The sequence below is a fragment of the Scaptodrosophila lebanonensis genome, unplaced genomic scaffold, assembly GCF_003285725.1.
Source record: "Scaptodrosophila lebanonensis strain 11010-0011.00,11010-0021.00 unplaced genomic scaffold, SlebRS2 tig00000129-arrow-arrow-pilon, whole genome shotgun sequence".
Classification (NCBI taxonomy): Eukaryota; Metazoa; Arthropoda; class Insecta; order Diptera; family Drosophilidae; genus Scaptodrosophila; species Scaptodrosophila lebanonensis.
Window position 1 is genome coordinate 1,591,805 of NW_022060583.1, and position 18,481 is coordinate 1,610,285.

The 18,481-nt window shown below is 39.9% G+C and overlaps 3 protein-coding genes across 4 annotated transcripts; 1 reads left to right on the forward strand and 2 right to left on the reverse strand.

Moving 5' to 3' along the window:
- Window positions 1-3,079: 3,079 nt before the first annotated feature.
- LOC115628850 (amyloid protein-binding protein 2) lies at window positions 3,080-10,624 on the reverse strand. Of its 2 annotated transcripts, XM_030525100.1 has the most exons (9): window positions 10,533-10,624; window positions 9,822-10,132; window positions 7,272-7,539; window positions 6,830-7,193; window positions 6,553-6,777; window positions 6,384-6,485; window positions 5,168-5,844; window positions 4,920-5,077; window positions 3,080-4,843 (listed from the first exon to the last, which is right to left on the reverse strand). In XM_030525100.1, the coding sequence occupies exons 2-9, from the start codon at window positions 10,011-10,013 to the stop codon at window positions 4,664-4,666; spliced, it is 2,166 nt and encodes a 721-aa protein (XP_030380960.1). In that variant the 5' UTR covers window positions 10,014-10,132; window positions 10,533-10,624; the 3' UTR covers window positions 3,080-4,663. The 2 variants fall into 2 exon arrangements, with proteins under 2 accessions (XP_030380960.1, XP_030380959.1); XM_030525099.1 differs by having other exon boundaries at window positions 6,830-7,539.
- A 1,871-nt stretch (window positions 10,625-12,495) lies between these two features.
- Window positions 12,496-14,854, forward strand: LOC115628956 (putative ammonium transporter 2). The gene is made up of 3 exons (XM_030525232.1): window positions 12,496-12,941; window positions 13,006-13,401; window positions 13,930-14,854. The coding sequence occupies exons 1-3, from the start codon at window positions 12,496-12,498 to the stop codon at window positions 14,852-14,854; spliced, it is 1,767 nt and encodes a 588-aa protein (XP_030381092.1).
- Window positions 14,855-15,268: 414 nt separating this feature from the next.
- On the reverse strand, window positions 15,269-16,636 carry LOC115628920 (E3 ubiquitin-protein ligase MARCH7). The gene is made up of 3 exons (XM_030525181.1): window positions 16,059-16,636; window positions 15,709-15,924; window positions 15,269-15,618 (listed from the first exon to the last, which is right to left on the reverse strand). Exons 1-3 carry the CDS (start codon window positions 16,458-16,460, stop codon window positions 15,382-15,384), a joined length of 855 nt encoding a protein of 284 aa, XP_030381041.1. The 5' UTR covers window positions 16,461-16,636; the 3' UTR covers window positions 15,269-15,381.
- Window positions 16,637-18,481: the final 1,845 nt, after the last annotated feature.

Below are 18,481 nucleotides of genomic sequence, written 5' to 3' on the forward strand. Positions count from 1 at the left end.
CATTGAGCAACATTTCGTATGTTGCTAAACAATCCCACACTCTCGCGCGCGTTTAAAGTCGCGCCCGAAACGCTCGCAAGTCGCATTAACACAATTGCTTCTGCTTTTTACCCCGTTTTTTGGTTTCTGCTACTGCTGCTGACCCATTTTTATTGCCAAGTGCCACACCAAAAGTGTTTCCAGATTCAATTTCCTTTAAAATTCAAAAAAACATTCGACAATGTTGCTGCGAATAAATAGTTAGTGAATAAATTGCAAATGCATTTAAAACGAAAGAAACGCCTACGTTGCACCGCCCCGTCCTTCTCTCTCTGACGTATCTCTAACTAAAAGAAGCCTTGTTCGCCAATCGTTCCTATGGAAGCTATATGATATAGTGCACTAATTTCGAAAAAACTTCAGACAATATAATTGAGAGTGAAACACTATAAAAAGCTTATATGCAATAATTATATTATTTTGTTGTCTTATTTTCGTACTAAGTTTTTTGCCTTCTCAATGGGGTTTTTGTATTAATCGAAATAGCCAGAGAAGGTTAATTCACTTGGAGTGATTTTTTCAAGAATCGGTTATAGTACTTGTATGTATATGGCAGCTATATAAAGCTCGCTCTCTGCGTTGCGTATCAACTCCCTAGACTTTATGGCTCAAAAGTTATCCATCTTCATACGGATGCATATGCGGACAAATGGACAGACGGCTTTGTAGCATAACTTGAACTTTTCCGGTACAGGCTATAAATATAGTGATTAGGCGAATGCAATATTTTGCAAAAAGTTCCATGACAGATAATTGATAGAGTGGTGGGATCAAATAATGTATCTAAAGAATAAAAAGAACGATATCCCTAATACAATAATAAACATCTAGACAGACAAAGGAACCTTAAATTATGTAAGGTAAATATATTTATGTAAATATTTATTTTTCAACATCTAAAATAAATTTATATGTAGATTGTAACTGAATTTTTGCAACATATTTGTCATTTAAGACAAAATATTAATTATCAATTAACCCTTTATACAGCAGAGATAGTTTTAAAAATAGTAAGTGTTTAAAGAAAGCAATAATCGTAAACAATCTATCATTTGCGAGTATACCTAAAAAAAAAGTTGCAAGCTGTAAGTATAGTTGAGACTATAATTATTTATTTTATTTTTTTATTTATGAACCCTGAGCATAGCAGCTTAGTTACAAATTCATTGAGTTCTTTTAATTGTCACAAGCTGAAAATATGAATAGAGAAGCAGCCGAAATGAAGAAGCTACTTTCAAATTTGGGAAACGATTTCTTAGAATACCAGAAGCTTTTATTTGAATTATGAGTGAGGGAGAACAAAGTGTGCGTTAAGATTAGGAAAGCGGTTATATTTTTGTATACCCTGTACCCGTAGGGTAAAAAGGGTATATTAGGTTTGTGCAAAGTATGTAACATGCAGAAGGAAGCATCTCCGACCCCATAAAGTATATATATTCTGAATCTGCATGACGAGAGAAATCGATCTAGACATGTCCGTCCGTCCGTCTGTCCGTCTGGACGAACGCAAGGATCTCAAAAACTATAAAAGCTGGAACAACCAAAGTTGGTATCCAGATTCTCCTAGGTCCGAGAAAGGACGAGTTTATTTTATTTTTTGGAAGTTTTCCCCGCTTTCTCCGCTACAGAATTTTGTCAATAGCGTCCACATTTGAAATGCTACCTAAACCAAACTTTGCACACATAATTTATATATAATTATCTACTGTTGTTCATTTTATTCAATTCGGTTAAATCTAAGAAAAGTTATTAGCGAAACAATTTCTCGCCAGTACAACCTCCCCAAACTGCAGCAACAAGTTCGCTCTTCTTCTTGCTCTTTTTGCTGCTGCTATGGGCGCATATAACTCAGTGACGAGGTACAGGGTATTACACGTTCTCTCTTGTTAACTCTTGTAACACTCCTTCAGACGTGCTGAAGCGTCTGAACGCTGATCAGAAACAGTCCTACATTGTTCTGCAAATGTACATATGTATATAGGTAGAAACAGTACTGTAGTTTGTGGAATGATATATGGCATGTTGAAGATAGCAACAAAATAAAACAATAATATGCCTTGAATTAAGGCCAACAAATAATGAAGATGAGAAAAGTGATTTATGGACCAGTCTAGTGCACTAGTTAACAATTTTCACAACTTCATTTAAACGCTCTCACAGACACACACACACACACTAACAAATCGACGCCCCAAGCAGTTGCCAACACTTGGCCACTTGTTGGCCATATCAGCGAGCTGTCTGATCCGATCCCAAACGCCTCGTGTCTTGTTTGTTGGTGCCGCTTTAGTGTGTGTCGTCCAGTCAGTAGGCTGTAGACGTTGACGTCGTCACCATTCAAGTGAAAACAAACCCAAGCCCAAACAACTTAAACAACCCAAACAACTTAAACAACTTTTACAATGTCAACGTGCCGCTGGCCAAAGAAAAGTGACAGTGGAGCAGTTTCGGTTTGTCTTGCCTGCCGAAAGTGACACACAAAGCAGAAGGAAAAAGCGAACAACGAAAAACGGAAACCGTAAATAAAGAACAGCAACAACAAATCAATTTAAAAGAGAGCGACAACAATGCGGGGCGGCACATTACATCGATTACATTAACAAATAAATGAAACTGTTTGTTAATTAAAATACTTGTATTCATTGCCTTGACATTTCAACTGGAATTTTGTTGTAAAAAGCGCTTAAACAATCGATTATTCTTTCATTTTATTATTTTATTTTTTTTTTTTGGATTTCTCGCCTGAGCCGCAGCGACATTTTCCAAACATATATGTATGTATGTATATATACCACATGATTTATATGCTATGTTGTTAGTTTTTTTTTCGAGACGTACGTATAAATTGTAGTTTTACATTATATTTAAACTGGAAGCTTAATGGTGTTTATGGGCGGGTGTTCTCGGGTTAAATTAGCCCAAAGCATTTCTCTGTTACTTTGTTAATAATTTGTATTTATTTTTTTTTCACTTAGCGGCAGGGCATGGCTTGACATAATACTTATAAATGTATATGATGGCTGCCACAGCAATATAATAATTTTTCGTTTTGTTTACATTTATTTATCTTCTATAGTATTTGACAATATAGTTCTGCATATGCCCGAGACGACTTCTTGCAGGCAAATGCTATTTATGCTGTTTACGTATTTAGATTGCTGCTTCTCGCTTCGTGCAATTGTTTAATTTTGTTTAAACAAAAAATAGTGCTAAGATTTAACAACTGGTCGTTGGACGGCCCCATCTTATATCTTCTTCTCTCGCTTTGGCCACCAATTCTTTTTTTTTTTTGCTTTTCTTGTTTTTGTGTTTTTTGGCGAGTTTTTCTTTTTTTTACATATGAACAAAATATCTAAAGAAACTTAAATCGTCATTTTCATCACATAAACGTATTATGTTAGACAATTCAATTAAGTGCTAAGCATTACAACTAAAGATATTGAACATTGTTGAGTTGGTAGGGGAAAATAATTTATAACCGACTTCATGCAGTTATCGTCTCATATAATTTCAACATAATCTGGATCTATAAAAAAATTTAAAAAATTGCCACAAAACATGATATCGGCGTACGCAAGCAAACTAATTCCAAATGAATGTTTTAAAAAATATACTATATATCTATATACAACAAACTTACAATCAAAATTCATAGCTATATACAAACGAAAAAAAATACAAAGATTACATACATTGTTTGTATGTTTTTAGGTCAAACAGAAATGTTTTCAATTTTAAAACATATAGTTATAAAAAGTTTAAATTTTCATCTGCGGCACCATTTTCTATATATGTACGTTTTCTTTTCCAATTCATAAGGTATGTAAGGTTTAAACAACAATAAATCAACTTTGACCAATTTTGAACGCAACTTAATACAAAAAATATGAAAATAAGCAAAGCCTTAAGCTGTAAGCTTCCTTCCTTATTAGTCAGCCATCTCTTGCTGCTTGGACGTGTGTGGATATGATAATTGTTTTTGTTTTTATTATTATATAAGTATATACTTTTATGTAAAACATCAGCGAGAGCAGTGAGCGCTGTGCAACATTTACATTAATAGGTCAAATTTGTTTGAGATTCAGTTATCGACTATTCAATTATAATGAAAATTTAAACCACCAAAAAGAAATGAAAATGTGAATTTCAAGAAAAGAACATGAATTTATAGACTCGACTTTTAAACAACGTTGAAAATACAAGTATAGGACCCTGATTTGGGTTTGAAATAAAGAACACACTAAGCTAAAAAAAAAATGTATAGACTGAAATGTTGAATATGCACCTAAAATGGTATTCGGGAAAAATGGAAGAATGTACAATATTGCTGAAGTGGGGAAGGGATATATAACATAAAAGAGTAGCAGTATTCTCTTGATCTACTCGTAAGACAAAAATCCTCTGCTCTGAAATCAACTTCATTATGGTAGATATACACATACTTAACTATCTGTACCAATTTCTTAAGTGTGGTAATTCCTTACGATTTCTGCTAAGCATTTTGTAATTGTTAACTAAACGGATTTTTTGAATAACTTAGTAACTAAACTATATTTGTATGTGTGGTGCGCCGTCTCTGGGCGATGTGCGATTTTCGTGTTATTGGACAGGGAAAACATAGGATTTAGTTGACGCCGATAGAGGGGGCAGCCGACTCCGATGTTGGATCGCCCGACCCGGTCGACCCGGTTTGCCCGTTCGGACTGTGGACCAAGCCGGTGGTCCACTTGTTGTTAATGGTAAAGAACTTTGTCTTGACTTCATCAATAGTGTAATCCTCCTCAATGGCCGGATAGCTTGTCTTCTGCAAGGATAACAATATATAAAGCAGGAAATTAGAAAATGTATATTGTTGTCCAAATATAATAATCGTTACTCACATTTTGGGTAATGTTTTGGCCGCGCAGCATGTGCCAATTTTCTAGGATTTGGGCATAGCGCAAATATTTCTCAAAATCGTGCACTGTCTCGTAGACATGGCAGAGTCCCAAATAGTCATACTCCAAGCCGGAGTACGAGCGTCCATACAGACGCAAGCCTGCAAAAATTAAATAATTCGCGTGTGCCGATTAGTGAGAAAGGGAGGGCAACATAGAAGAGAGCGATAGAGATAGACAGAGAGACTCACTTATGTCAATGCTGCGTAGGTAGAGATCCTCAGCCTGGCTATATTTCTTCATCTGATAGTTATAGAGCGAGGCCAAGTGGCCAATAGACAAGCCCACCTCGTAATCGTAGGGACCTAGCAAGTCCGTTTTTATTTTAATGGCCTTCTGATGCATACGCTCTGCTTCATCAAAACGATTCATGGTCTGGTAGAGTCGTCCCAGATTGCCATAATGCTTGGCAGTCTGCACGTTCACTTCGCCGAAAACCTCAAGGGAAAGCTGCAGTGCAAAATTGTGTAACTCCTCCGATTGGTGCAATAGATCCTCCTCATCCATGCCATCAGCCATTTTATCTAGTGCAATTTCCTCAAGCAACAGCGCTTTGACGCGCTTGGCTGAGGCCAATATCAGATGATTGCTTGGCACTATATTCTTCATAATCTCCACAGCCTTGTCCACGTGATCCTGGGCACAGGTGAAGTTCCCGGTACTATATTCGTGCACATAGTATGCATACGAGAGATCCTCGTGCGCAATCGCCACATGGAAGTTCATGTTGCCAAAAATGCCGCGACGCACAGCCAGCGCTTCCTTGTACACGTTGACCGATTGGAACACCGAGTCTACATTCAGCAAAAAGAAACCATAGTCCAGCAGTGCATCGCCATATTTCTGATGCTTGCGTCCAAAGTGTTCGCTGCGAATAGTGCCCAGTAATTGGAAAAAGATTGTATGGGAATGTTTGATGTACGTTGAAATCATTATACTATAGAACTTAAAGTCCCAAAGCACTTCCGTTTTAGTGCTCCTAATGTCTTACAATTTGCACAGTTCGTAGCAAAACATCAAAAATCTATCTCAATAACATACCTAATTCTACGTATTTTTAAAATCACAATTGTTATTATAAGTTCACCGAATTAAACACAAAGTAAACACGTAATGGAAAACTTCGTATTGCTGATCATTTATTTATTTAAACTTCGGGTCTTCTTCGAAATGTGCGCAAAGATATTATATTACTGTGGTGTTATTTAAAAAATAATATATCTAGCATAAAAACACACAGAAACACAACCACATATGTATGTATTTGTTTTCTTTAATAAGGAAATACGAAACCAACTGTATTTAGAAGGAAAACCTGACGAGAAAGCTTGCGTGATTGGAATGCAGACGCCTGTCTCATATAATCGTGTATATGTTAATAGAGATCGGGTTAGCTTTTTCACTTACCGTGCACGTCGCACAGCCTGGCAGATGAGCAAATTGGCGCGGGCAAAGTCGCGCTTGACCACACATGCCTTGGCGGCCTGACGCAGAACATCGATTATAACGCTGCAATAGATAAAGGCAAAGGATAAGCGTGAATAAAGAAATGATGTCTGGACAAGCAGCTACTTACCGTGCGGGGGCAAAGGTCTTAAGGTAGCGCATGGCCAGTACACTCCACATATGGCTGTTATCGTATTCGTTGCGCGCAAAGTGCATGGCCGAGATTTGTGTGTAGGTCATGGCTATTAAGGACGCTGGTAACACACTGTTACAGTTGCGATTCAGTTCCATGAGCTCATCAAGGGTCAGTTGCGCCATCTTAAAGTTGCAATGGGCGGACTCGGCAAAGAGCAAGCTGTAGAAGAGGATGTTTAAGCTCAAGGATTACCATATTACGTTCCACTTACCGCTGCAAGCAATCAATGCGTACGATAACTATATTCCTGAATGGCTTCATCCGCTTGAGTCTTTCGTTGAGGCACTCCAACACCGCAATGCTCTCCTGCATCCAGCCAGCTTCGGAAAGAAACGAGCCCAGACGCAGACCAAAATCAATAATCTCGCCTTCGTCATCAGGCGGTACTTCCGGCATCGAGTCTTCTTCGGAATCACCGTTGACATTGGCAACGGCATTGGCATCGACAATAGTAGCAGATTTAACTGGACGCAATACATCGTTGACGTAGATATTGCTTGGGGCGTTCCAGCGACTGCAACTGGCACTTGTGCCGGCCACATTGTCATCGTCAACTACTTGCATTTTACTGTACTCTGTGGCCAGCATGAGATGTTTTAGCTGTCGCTGCATTATCAAGGCCTTGTCCTTAGCTTCGGCTATAGCCTTCATACCTGGCTGTTGTGGGGGAGGGTCCAGCTTCTGTCCCTCTTCCTCGGGTTTCTCCTCATCCTCATTTTCTTGCAACTGCGCCTGCAGTGCATATTGGGCCACATATGCCTCGCTCAGTCGACGCGACAGCATCTTCTTGCTGGCCATGAGAGCGGCTATAATGCGCAGCAATTTGGAGCGTGCCGGGGTGTGGCGTATGAGACGCCTGAACACATCTAAATCAGATAGCTCTTCGAGTAGAGTATCTTTTAGTGGCTCGCACTGTGACATCTGTGGTGAGCAGAGTTAAATAGTAAAATGTTTCATAATTTTTAACAATTTGGGGGACTAATTACTTAAATAATTTACTTTAAATAGTAATTGCGGTTTATCAGCTAGCATGGGTATAGGCGTAGACAAGACCTATGTCTAGTCTAGCGCTTTTTAATGTATTATGATCATTTCGACAGTTGGTAGTGCAAAGGAAGGTTTTGCAGAGTTGTTAATCAAAATATTGTTCAAAAATTAGTCTTATATGTATTTTTTTTGTAAATATTTTTGTAATAGTACTATATACGTATGTGTATTTTGTACAAAATTAGAACAGAGGGCTATATAAGTGTTTTATTGACATACATATATGTATGTATGTATAATCGCTCTGTTGCAGCTTTATCAGCTAGATGCAGCCATAGTCATATACATATGTATGTACATATGTGTTCATGAATGTATAGGCACGCAAAAAGAGTGCCTTTGCTTGGAAGCTAACTGACAGACTGACTAACTGACTGAAGGACTGACTGAAGTTCAACGGCTTTTCTAGAGGAGCGACAACGATGGTCACAACGACAATGAGCTCTTAATAACAGCTTGATGATGATGGTGCTGCCTGTGCGTTCTCCAGCTAAGCGCAGTCACGCAAAGTATCCACGTCAATGCAACTCGTGCAGGGGACAATCAGCGTGCGTCCAACCAACAACAACCTGATGCTGCTATTTAGACTCCACCACGCTCCCTGCCCATCAGCAACAAAGGGCGCCCGCCTGACACTTCTACAGGGAAGGGCTATTTATAGTCAAGAAAAACGCAGCAACGCCAACGTTTATCATTTATATTGTAATTGCGCGCTTATGACAATCTTGACAATATATACAGATGTCTATATATGTATACGTACATATATATGTGTGTCTGAATGTACGCAGGCTTGTTTACAATTCATGGCAACCACAATAACAACTAGAGGGAATCAGGCCTTAACATCTATGCAACTAATCAGCAAAACTATGTTGCTAACTGAATCTACATATGTATGTACATATACATATGTACATACATAAGTATAAGATAATTCCAATTTATAGCCGTATTAGACCCCCATACATATATGCACATATGTCTGATAATTTATAAGAAGCGAGAGAAACTTGATATCTGGATTGAAAATAGTTATAAATTCCGTTCTGAGGTCGCACTTCCAATTAACAGTTGTTTGGGGAATAAACAATAATATACACACATATGTATATATATATGGGTAATAACAAAAGCCGATAGAGGCTCGACGCCTTGTGGATATGTTCAAAGCTCTGGGAATTAGTCACGACAAGTAAAACACATACATACATACATAGATATATTTAGAATAACAGAATTTAAATAAAATAGAGTGGTGGTTTTTAGTTGACTCTCATAGTGACTACAATTTTCTAACTCTACCTCCTTTAAATACAATCATAATATAAAGAAACGCACATTATTTTAAATGTCCAACAATTCTGTTGGAATACCCCTATTCCTTGTACAAAAATATCATTGTATTATATATCGTTTTATTACTATTATAGTATATATCGGTTTATTTCTATAGTATTAATGAAATCATATTAAATGGCCACACTGTGGTTGGCTTCTTTCTTTTTCTTATTAACTCTGTTCGAGGGAGGTTGTGTTCCTGGTGTTGCGGTATAAAATATAAAGTAAAATATAAAACCATACAACATATATCTTGTGTTTATATTTAAATATATAATTGAAGCATATAATTCAATAAATTCTTGTAAAACCTAGAAATATAAGGCATAAAGCTCTATCAATATTGTAGATATTGCAGATTGGCCAGGCAAAGGAATACAAAATACATATGTATATTTTGATTACATCCTGATAGAAGACGTTACGGAAAAAACCTGAAGCTGTCTTTGTTGTTGTTGCTGCCACAGCTGTCAGTGACGGCGTAAAGACAAATACAAGTGATAATCACAAAAAATGGAAAATATTTGGTTTTTAAGATAACTTTGGCATTGTATTTGATAAACCTACGTATGTGCACACATATGTACATATGTATATAAGTACATATATATATACATATACATATATGTATGTACGTATGCTCATATGACGTACGCATATTCAGACGCACTCCTATTGGCACTTGTTTGCGTGTTGCAAGGCAGCAATAAGTGTAGCAGCTGATTTCTCACTTTCAATACAAAGTGCCCGCTGGGCTTTGGAATGTTATGTGTTGGTCTGGGTTATGCTCAGAGTTATGGGATATATGAACTTACCAAATCGTAAACATCAATGAGTACGCTACGCGGCAGCTCGCGTAGCTTGTGGATGCGGTCCAGGGAGGGCACACTGGTGTCCATGCTACCAACCACTGCCTTAAGGCTCAAATCGTACAGCATTTTGGGATTGTTATTGTTGTTTCTTCCAGCACAGGCCGCAGATATTAATGCGAAAAGCTGTGCTTCCATATTATGTGTGTGTTCAATGATTCGTAGATTTTCGCACCGTCGCAATTCGGATCGAAAGTTGCGCGAGGTGCGGAATAGGAAATAACTATGCTTCGCCTTCGTCTACTGCTTTGGGAACTCTGCAACAAGTTTGTTGAAAGACACACACGTTAGGGAAAATTGAAATTAGAAGAAAAGCTTAGGCTGGTAGCCTAAACAGGCACATGTGCCTGCTCGCACACAGCTAATCAAAGTGGCAGTGGCAACAACAGTCGAAGTCGTAATTGTTATGACTGACAGACTTGGCTGGCTTGCCTATTATATTTTGGCTATGTGCACCAAACATACACACACAAACAGAAACCCAAGCACACTTGCGCTCACTTCACTTTCTTCCAAGATGTTCTTCGTTTTTCCTCTCTTTTCCCTTACTAACAACAGCAACTTTGCAGGTTTGTTTGTGAATTCGCTGAGATTGGCAAAATATGTGCTCGGTTTTCTAGATCAATATATTTATGAAGCGCAGCTAAATTGACTTACACGATGTCGAATTCATCTAATTTTAAACTAACAATACGTGTGCTAGTGCTAACATTAACTTTAACTTCGAAACTTTGTTTTCTTGCAATTCCTATATCTTATAGTTAGTGATGTGCAAAATATATCGATATATCGCTTGAAAGCCTTATGGGCGATAAATATGTGTTGAACAACACTAAAATACGAGATGCGCGCTCTTCGCTTTTCAATTGACAGACGTGTATCAGTACAAAAAATATTTTTGTATGATGATGATGAGAAACACAATGTAAAAGGCCGTTAGTTTATATACGCATATGTGTGTGTGTGCGAGTAGAACAAAGAATTTCGGATGTCACAGCCAATATACATGCGTATACATTTGTTTTTAAACAACTACTTTGTGCGTTTACTGAAATAACGTATCTTATGATACTAACTACCCGCAATTGAATATTTGTATGTAACACATATGTACATACATGTATGTAGTTATTAGTTATGTAATTGTATTCACCATTTTTAGCTTTATTTTCTGTTTGCTTTTGTATACATACACTTTTATATGGAAATCTAGTGGAATATTAATACTAAATTAATATTAGCTATTAAACAAAATTATGATGCGAAATAATAAATAAGCATTCTTTCAAAAATAACCTCTTGACTTAGTCTGGTTCGCGTACTAGTGTGCTAACAAAACAAGTTTTACCAAAAAATAATACACACATACATATGTTTCAAAATACTTACTAATTCAAATCGAATCTTAAAAGTTTAAGTTCGCATGCCGTTGTATAAGTTGTCAATTGGTAGTTCTTGGACTCAATAGCTCCAGGAACAATCTGACGCATACCTTTTACATCATATTCTGATGTCCTTTTCCAGGCCTTCACAGGGCAACAATCAATCATATACCAATTAAATAGCTGTGCCGATTACACGTGGATTCCCATTTCGAGGCTTTTCTGCGTTGACGGTAGTAACAACAATAATATGTACATATGCATATGTATGTATGTATGTACATATTCTCTTGAATATTTTTAATTTAATATAATTTCACTTTCCACCTTGATAATACAGTAGTAGAAGTAGTGGAAATTCGTAATCCAAATGGTCATTTCTGTTTTAATTCAATTTGTCCTATTACATGCTTTTTGATGTTAAATTATTGGCAATTGTTGTTAGTTGAAGATAACATAGCAATATCTGGTATGTGATGAATCCTTCCGTCTTCAAACGCATCTCCACCAAATTTGATATGCAGATTATGTTATTGATATACTTGTGCATACATAGATACATGCATACAGACATACAAGTATGTATTTAAGTATTTTTCACTGAATCCAAAGGAGGAAGGCATAGGTACTGTAAATCCTAAGAAGTTGGAAGCAAATACATGACTAGTTTTTTCTTTTTCTTTAAATACTCCGAAAATATAAATTTCTCCACATACCTAGAGGCATGAATTCTGTGCAACTTCAAGGGGCGGCATTCGTGAGTGCAATAAAATGTAAGCAGCTCCAATAAAAAAAAATCAGTTTGCAATCATTGTGGGTAATTGAATTTAATGCAAATCTGTTCATGAATTTTCCAAAATGCTGCAAACATGCAACTGCAGGAACAACAAGTCGTATTCATGCTTAAAGGTTCTGCTCTTTTAGTTTGGCGGACAAAACACGCGCAAATTAAAAATGGCTGTAAACAACAACAACACGCACATTGTGTGTGAATGTAAATAATTTAATTTTTTTTTTTTTTGCTATGCGCTGTGATTAGCTCGCAGTTAATTCAAATGCAGGTAATTTGTGCCAGTCATTTATGCTGTGTATGTGTGTGTGGGTATGTGTGTGTGAGTGTGTGTGTTTCACTGAATTTGTTCCAAGCATGCAAATGCAGCTGACACTCGCCATCGAGCACGCCCCGTCCATTGACGTGCCGCGTAAAGAGGTCTCGGTCCCGCTTCCAAACCTGTTCAATGGCTTCGAAATTGGCGAATGCGACTGCCTCGCAGACGACGGCATTGAAGGGAGTGGCAAGGAATAGCAGTTATGTAATACCCGGACTCTATGATCTCTCCATCGAGGACACCAACTGGGTGTTGACCTCATCCTTCATCATTTTCACAATGCAAACGGGCTTCGGTATGCTGGAATCGGGCTGTGTTTCGATCAAGAATGAGGTCAATATCATGATGAAGAACGTCATTGACATTGTGTTGGGTGGCTTCACATACTGGCTATTTGGCTATGGGATGAGTTATGGGCGCGGACCATTATCTAATCCTTTCATAGCCATCGGAGACTTTCTGTTGGATCCCCCAGTTGGGGATGCACTAATGGGTCAAATCTTCGCCGCATTTCTTTTTCAGCTCTCGTTTGCGACTACAGCGACGACCATCGTCAGTGGTGCTATGGCCGAGCGGTGAGTAACAGCTTTTGACCTTCACCCTCTCCGATCTTCACTAATCTGGATTCGGTGCTGGCAGATGCAACTTCAAGGCCTACTGCATGTTCTCATTTCTCAACACCGTCGTCTATTGCATACCCGCTGGCTGGGTGTGGGGCGAGCATGGATTCCTAAATAATCTGGGCGCTGTGGATATTGCAGGGAGTGGTCCAGTTCATTTGATAGGTGGTGCCTCGGCCTTTGCATCGGCCGCCATGCTAGGTCCGCGCCTGGGTCGTTATGCTGATGGGTATGATCCCCTACCGTTGGGCAATCCAGTGAACGCCTGCATGGGACTATTTGTGCTCTGGTGGGGCTGGTTGGCCTTTAATTCGGGCAGCACCTATGGTGTCAGCGGCGCCAAATGGCAGTATGCGGCACGAGCCGCCGTCATGACGATGATGGGCTCCTTTGGCGGTGGCTGCGTCAGCTCCCTGTAAGCCTACTAAGTAATGCCCTTTATTCAGGGACTCAAACCCTAACGGTAAAGTGTCTGAGATACGCGAAGGTATTTGTATTTTATACGTAAAACCGATTTGATTTCGGGTTCGTTCCGATACGTGTGTATATCAGTTTTCAAATCGGTTTCGGTTACGTACCTTCAGTGAAATATATAGAATCGGTTCAGCTTGGCTTCCGCGTCGAGTTAATTCTTCTTTAAAATAATGGTTTATTAGACAAACTATCGACATTATTAATAATAATACTAATTGACCGAGATACATGAAGGTATTTGTATTTTATACGTAAAACCGATTTGATTTCGGGTTCGTTCCGATACATGTGTGTAATACAGTTTTAAAATCGGTTTCGGTTACGTACCTTTAGTGAAATATATAGAATCGATTCAGCTTGGCTTCGGCGTCGGGTCTTCATCCTCTGTTAGTCGAGTTTTTGTTCTCGTTTTGTATTCCGTTTGAGTCCCTTTAATGACAAGTCTCTATCACTCAGCAATTTTGTACAGCTTTAGCTTTTGGCGTCATGACGGCCGCATGGACATAATGGATCTGATCAATGGCATCCTGGGTTCGCTCGTCTCGATTACCGCTGGCTGTTTCCTGTATCGTGCTTGGGAAGCTCTGCTGATTGGGGCACTGGGATCGCTGCTCTGCGTGCTCGCTATGCCCCTTTTCGATCGGATGGGGGTGGACGATCCGGTGGGTGCCAGTGCGGTGCATGGCGTCTGTGGAATTTGGGGTGTCATTGCTGTCGGCCTGTTCGCCGATAATCCCATACCACTGGAGACAACAAAAGGACGCAGTGGATTGTTTAAGGGCGGTGGCTGGTACTTGTTGGGTATACAGGTGCTCTCAGCCTTCTGTCTGGCCTGTTGGGGCATCTGCTCCACCTTCCTGCTCTTGTATGTGGTGAACAAAATCATACCCATACGCATGGATCCCAATGAGGAGCTCTTGGGGGCTGACCTCATGGAGCATCGCATTCGACACACACAAATTGGCTTGTCCCGTGCCATCTCAGCACTGGCACCCATTAAGATCGATCTCCACGAGATCTCAGGCGTGCAGCCCATTGGCATTAATCCAGGCCACGAGCGCAGCATCGAGCAGTTGCGTGCGGCTGACGACAAACTGCAACAGTGGCAATCCTTTCTGCAGCAAGTTGGCGGTACTCCAGCCAACTCAAAGGCGCCACAGCAGCAGGGCGCATCCGAAGACCTGGAAACGGACATCAAATTGAATATAAAGTCGCCGATTAAGCAGCTCAGCAACTTGTTTGGACGCAAGCTCAAATCTGTGCACATCCGAGAGCGTCAGCCATCAGCACATCCTGCCAATCAGGAAGTATACAAGTCCTACAACAGTGAGGTACCTGCGCCGCCCAGCGCCCAGAAAGTGGACAAGGATGGTAACTTCGCTTGGGTGGATTAAATGAACCAGCGTTGCTCTTGAAAATAACATATTTAAATCGAATTGATTGTTAGTTAATTCTTTTTTTTAAATTATGGCTTTTTAGACAAACTATCGACAAAACAAATGTATAATATAACTTTTAGATCTCTCCTGTTTAAGCAAGTTTCAATTCCTTACCGAAAACTATATAGAGTGCTATCGCAGGTTAAAACATACATATACATATGTACTATATACACAGTTTAAAATAGAGTCTTTGGCTGCATATGCTATATTGTTTTAAAATAACATGTTCTGAACCCAAATAGTATCTCAGGCTCAATCTATTTTATGCTATAATATTTCGATATAATTAAATAGCACATTTCCAGAAAGGTAATTACTCTGGAGCAACTAAGTCGCCCACCCAAGCAATTCTACGAGTTCAGGCCGTATAACGTATCACCGATTCTATTTTATTAATGCAATTTTGTTATCCAATATATAAAAGTCTAAAGCGTCTAAAGCTTGGTTCTATTGTTTTGTTATCCTGTTTTGTAGTCCTGTTAAAACAGGTCTATGGAGTCGTCATCGATTTCCACGAGAGCATAGTCGCTGGTGCTGCCGAACATCCACCAGTGCCGCAAAATATTCCGGATGAGGAGGCAGCGCGTGGTCACAAATTCGAAGAAGTGGAAGAACAGAGCACTCGAGGTGAGCAACGCGCAGGAGGCCACAAAAACCTCCTGCACGCTGAGCTGTTCGGTGCTGCCCTGATTGAGATTGTCCATGCACTGGAGTACCTGTACACAAGAGAAGAACCGCAGATAAGCGTGGATAAGGGCACGGGTCACATGTCGCCGGAGACGAGCGAGTCGGGCGCACGCGCTCACCTGCTGCAGGATCACGTGGGCCAGGGGCATGAGCGAGGCGCTGAACAGCAAGTGCTTCACAATCAGGCCACAGCAGCGACCACAGCAAAAGGTCTTCAGCATTTGCTTGAAACTGAGGCGATCCTCTGAGATGTCGTAGATGGCGTGGCATATCTCGCAGCGATTGTCGCGTTGATGCATGATCCAGCGCTTCAGACATTTCATATGTATGTAGCCCTAAGAAGATGCGCTACAGTAACGCGAGCTCTGTAAGGTCTGGGCTCCCACTTCCCTTAAGTCTCACCAGAAGTTCTGGACTCTTAACAAAAGTGGGAGCCGTGAAAAGTGGGATGCGATGCCATTGCACTTACCACGCTGCCCTTGCAATTGCAAGGACAACTGATAATCTCCATATCGCTCCGATTCCAGCGACAAATGCGACACGAGTTGCCAAACTCATTCGCGGAATGAACGCTCTCCTGTAAGGTATATGCGGGCGCTGGGATCTGTGAGAGCACACCCAGAGTAGTCACATTATTGCTGCCACTGCCGCAGGCATTGCCACATCCAGTCGCAGTCGCATTTTCAGGGGTCGTGGCAGTGTTGCCAGTGTTGCCAGGGTTACCAGCGCTGCCGACCACGCTGTTGAACAGACGGATGGCCGTGGCCTCCGACAAGGTGCGCTGTGTGCTCGGCATTCTGCTGCGAGGCGGAGGCAAGTCAAACAGCGGCGTGTTCGTGTTGGTGTTGGTGTTCCTGTGCCTGGCATTCATGTGCACGCAGCTTCTCAGCTTCTCCCTGCTCGACCTTACCAACTGACTGACTGCTTCTGGAGCTGCTTGTGGAGCTGCCGATCTCTATGTGAAGGATGGATGATGCTGTCAAAGCGTGCGCCCGTCTTGACTCTAATTTTTCTCTACCAAAAAATTTACACAAAATTTCGTCTACACATTGTACAACAAACTTAATGATATGATGTTTGAAATCGTTTGTTATTTTTTTATTTATCTAGATACTAATGCAAGCGACTATGAAAACAACGGCAACTCTGTCAGTACTGTTTGCGGGAATGGCTGCATCCCTTGCATCTGTGCTCTGGTGGTTATGGTCGCTTTAGCTTTTGGGCAAATATGTATACTGAATTGGCGAAGCAAAAAAAACAGTTTGTTCCTTATACTTGTAGTTCAGTTAAACAGACCATCCACAGTCGAATTTGCTGCCCGAATTTGTTGTGTTCGACGAAATGTTCGACGTTAGTGGAGGTGCTCGGGTTAAATTTGAGTGTTCGACGTTTTGTTCGCAAAGAACACACATGTTTATATTCTGTACATGAAATGTACAAGAGTACAAGAAGTGTTCCAAAGTAAACAAGACTTGTTTAAAATAAAAAAAAACAGAACAAATGGTTTTTTCGGCAAAATCAGTTTATTTTATTCAAAATAGTCTCCATCTGCTTCAATACAGCTTGTTGCACGATCCAAAAGCATGTCGAATGAGTGTTTTAGCTCGTTGGCCGGTATGGCCGCCAGTATGCCGGTGCAAGCGTTTTGAATGGCCTCTACGTCTACATAACGCTTTCCTTTCATGGGCAAATGCATTTTTCTGAAAAGGTAGAAGTCGCACGATGCCATATCAGGTTAATACGGCGAGTGATTAATGGTTAAAATGTGATTTTTGGTCAAATAATCGGTCACAAGCGTCGATCGATGAGATGGATTCTGAGCAATTTTTGGTCGTCAGTCAATTTGTGCGGAACAATCCGTGCACACACCTTTCGTAAGCCCAAATGTTCGGTCAAAATGCGATAAATCGATGCTTTGGAGATGTTCAATTCCATTTCCATCAATTTCAATGATGATTTCGGCTGATTTTTGATGAATTCAGGCACAGTTTCGATGGAATTTTCAGTGATCACGAATTTTGATTGGCCCACATGTTGATCGTCATTTATGTCCTCACGACCACTTTGAAAACGTTGGAACCACTCGTGCACTCTGCTACGGGATAGGCAATCATCGCCACATACTTGTTCCATCAATTGAAACGTTTCGGTAAAAGTTTTACCAATTTTAAAACAAAATTTAATGTTGGCTCTTTGTTCGAAGCTCATTTTCTCACCAATAACACAAACATACTGACACCTAAAACGCAACTTCACTTCCAATCGATGAAATGTCATGAAGTTCTCACTGGACAATCGATAAAGATAGCAGATTCTAGCGCACCAGTCGACATATAGATAGCGCCACCAGGGGGCGCTAGATTCAAAAAGTCCTGTTTACTGTGGAACGCACCTTGTAATTTGAGCTCATGATACATTTTAAAATACTATATATACTCTTGAAATTGTTTGTATCGGTTCAATTCTCAAAGCAAACCGAAACGTTTTATAGATTGGAAAGCCGTTTAGAAAATTATGTGTATTTATATATAGTATGATAGCCGACGCGTCGTGCGTGAATCGTGAGCACAAACTGTCACGATGCACGGCTCAATTGCAGACAACATACATTTTGAAACGAAAAGACACACGTTCTAATTATGATATTTCAAAACGGGTCGGGACAACGGAAAAAATCGGAAAAGCCCTACAAATTGGGCAAAACAAGAGAAAGCAAGCCCGATAGTGAGAAGCAAAAAGAAGAAGAAGAGCGAACTTGATGCTGCAGTTTGTGGGTGTAGTACTGGATTGAAATTATTATGTGATAATAAGTTTTCTTAGAATTGACCAATATCGATGAAATTTAAAACAAAAGTAGATAATTGAATGTAGATTAAATTATAGAAGAGAATA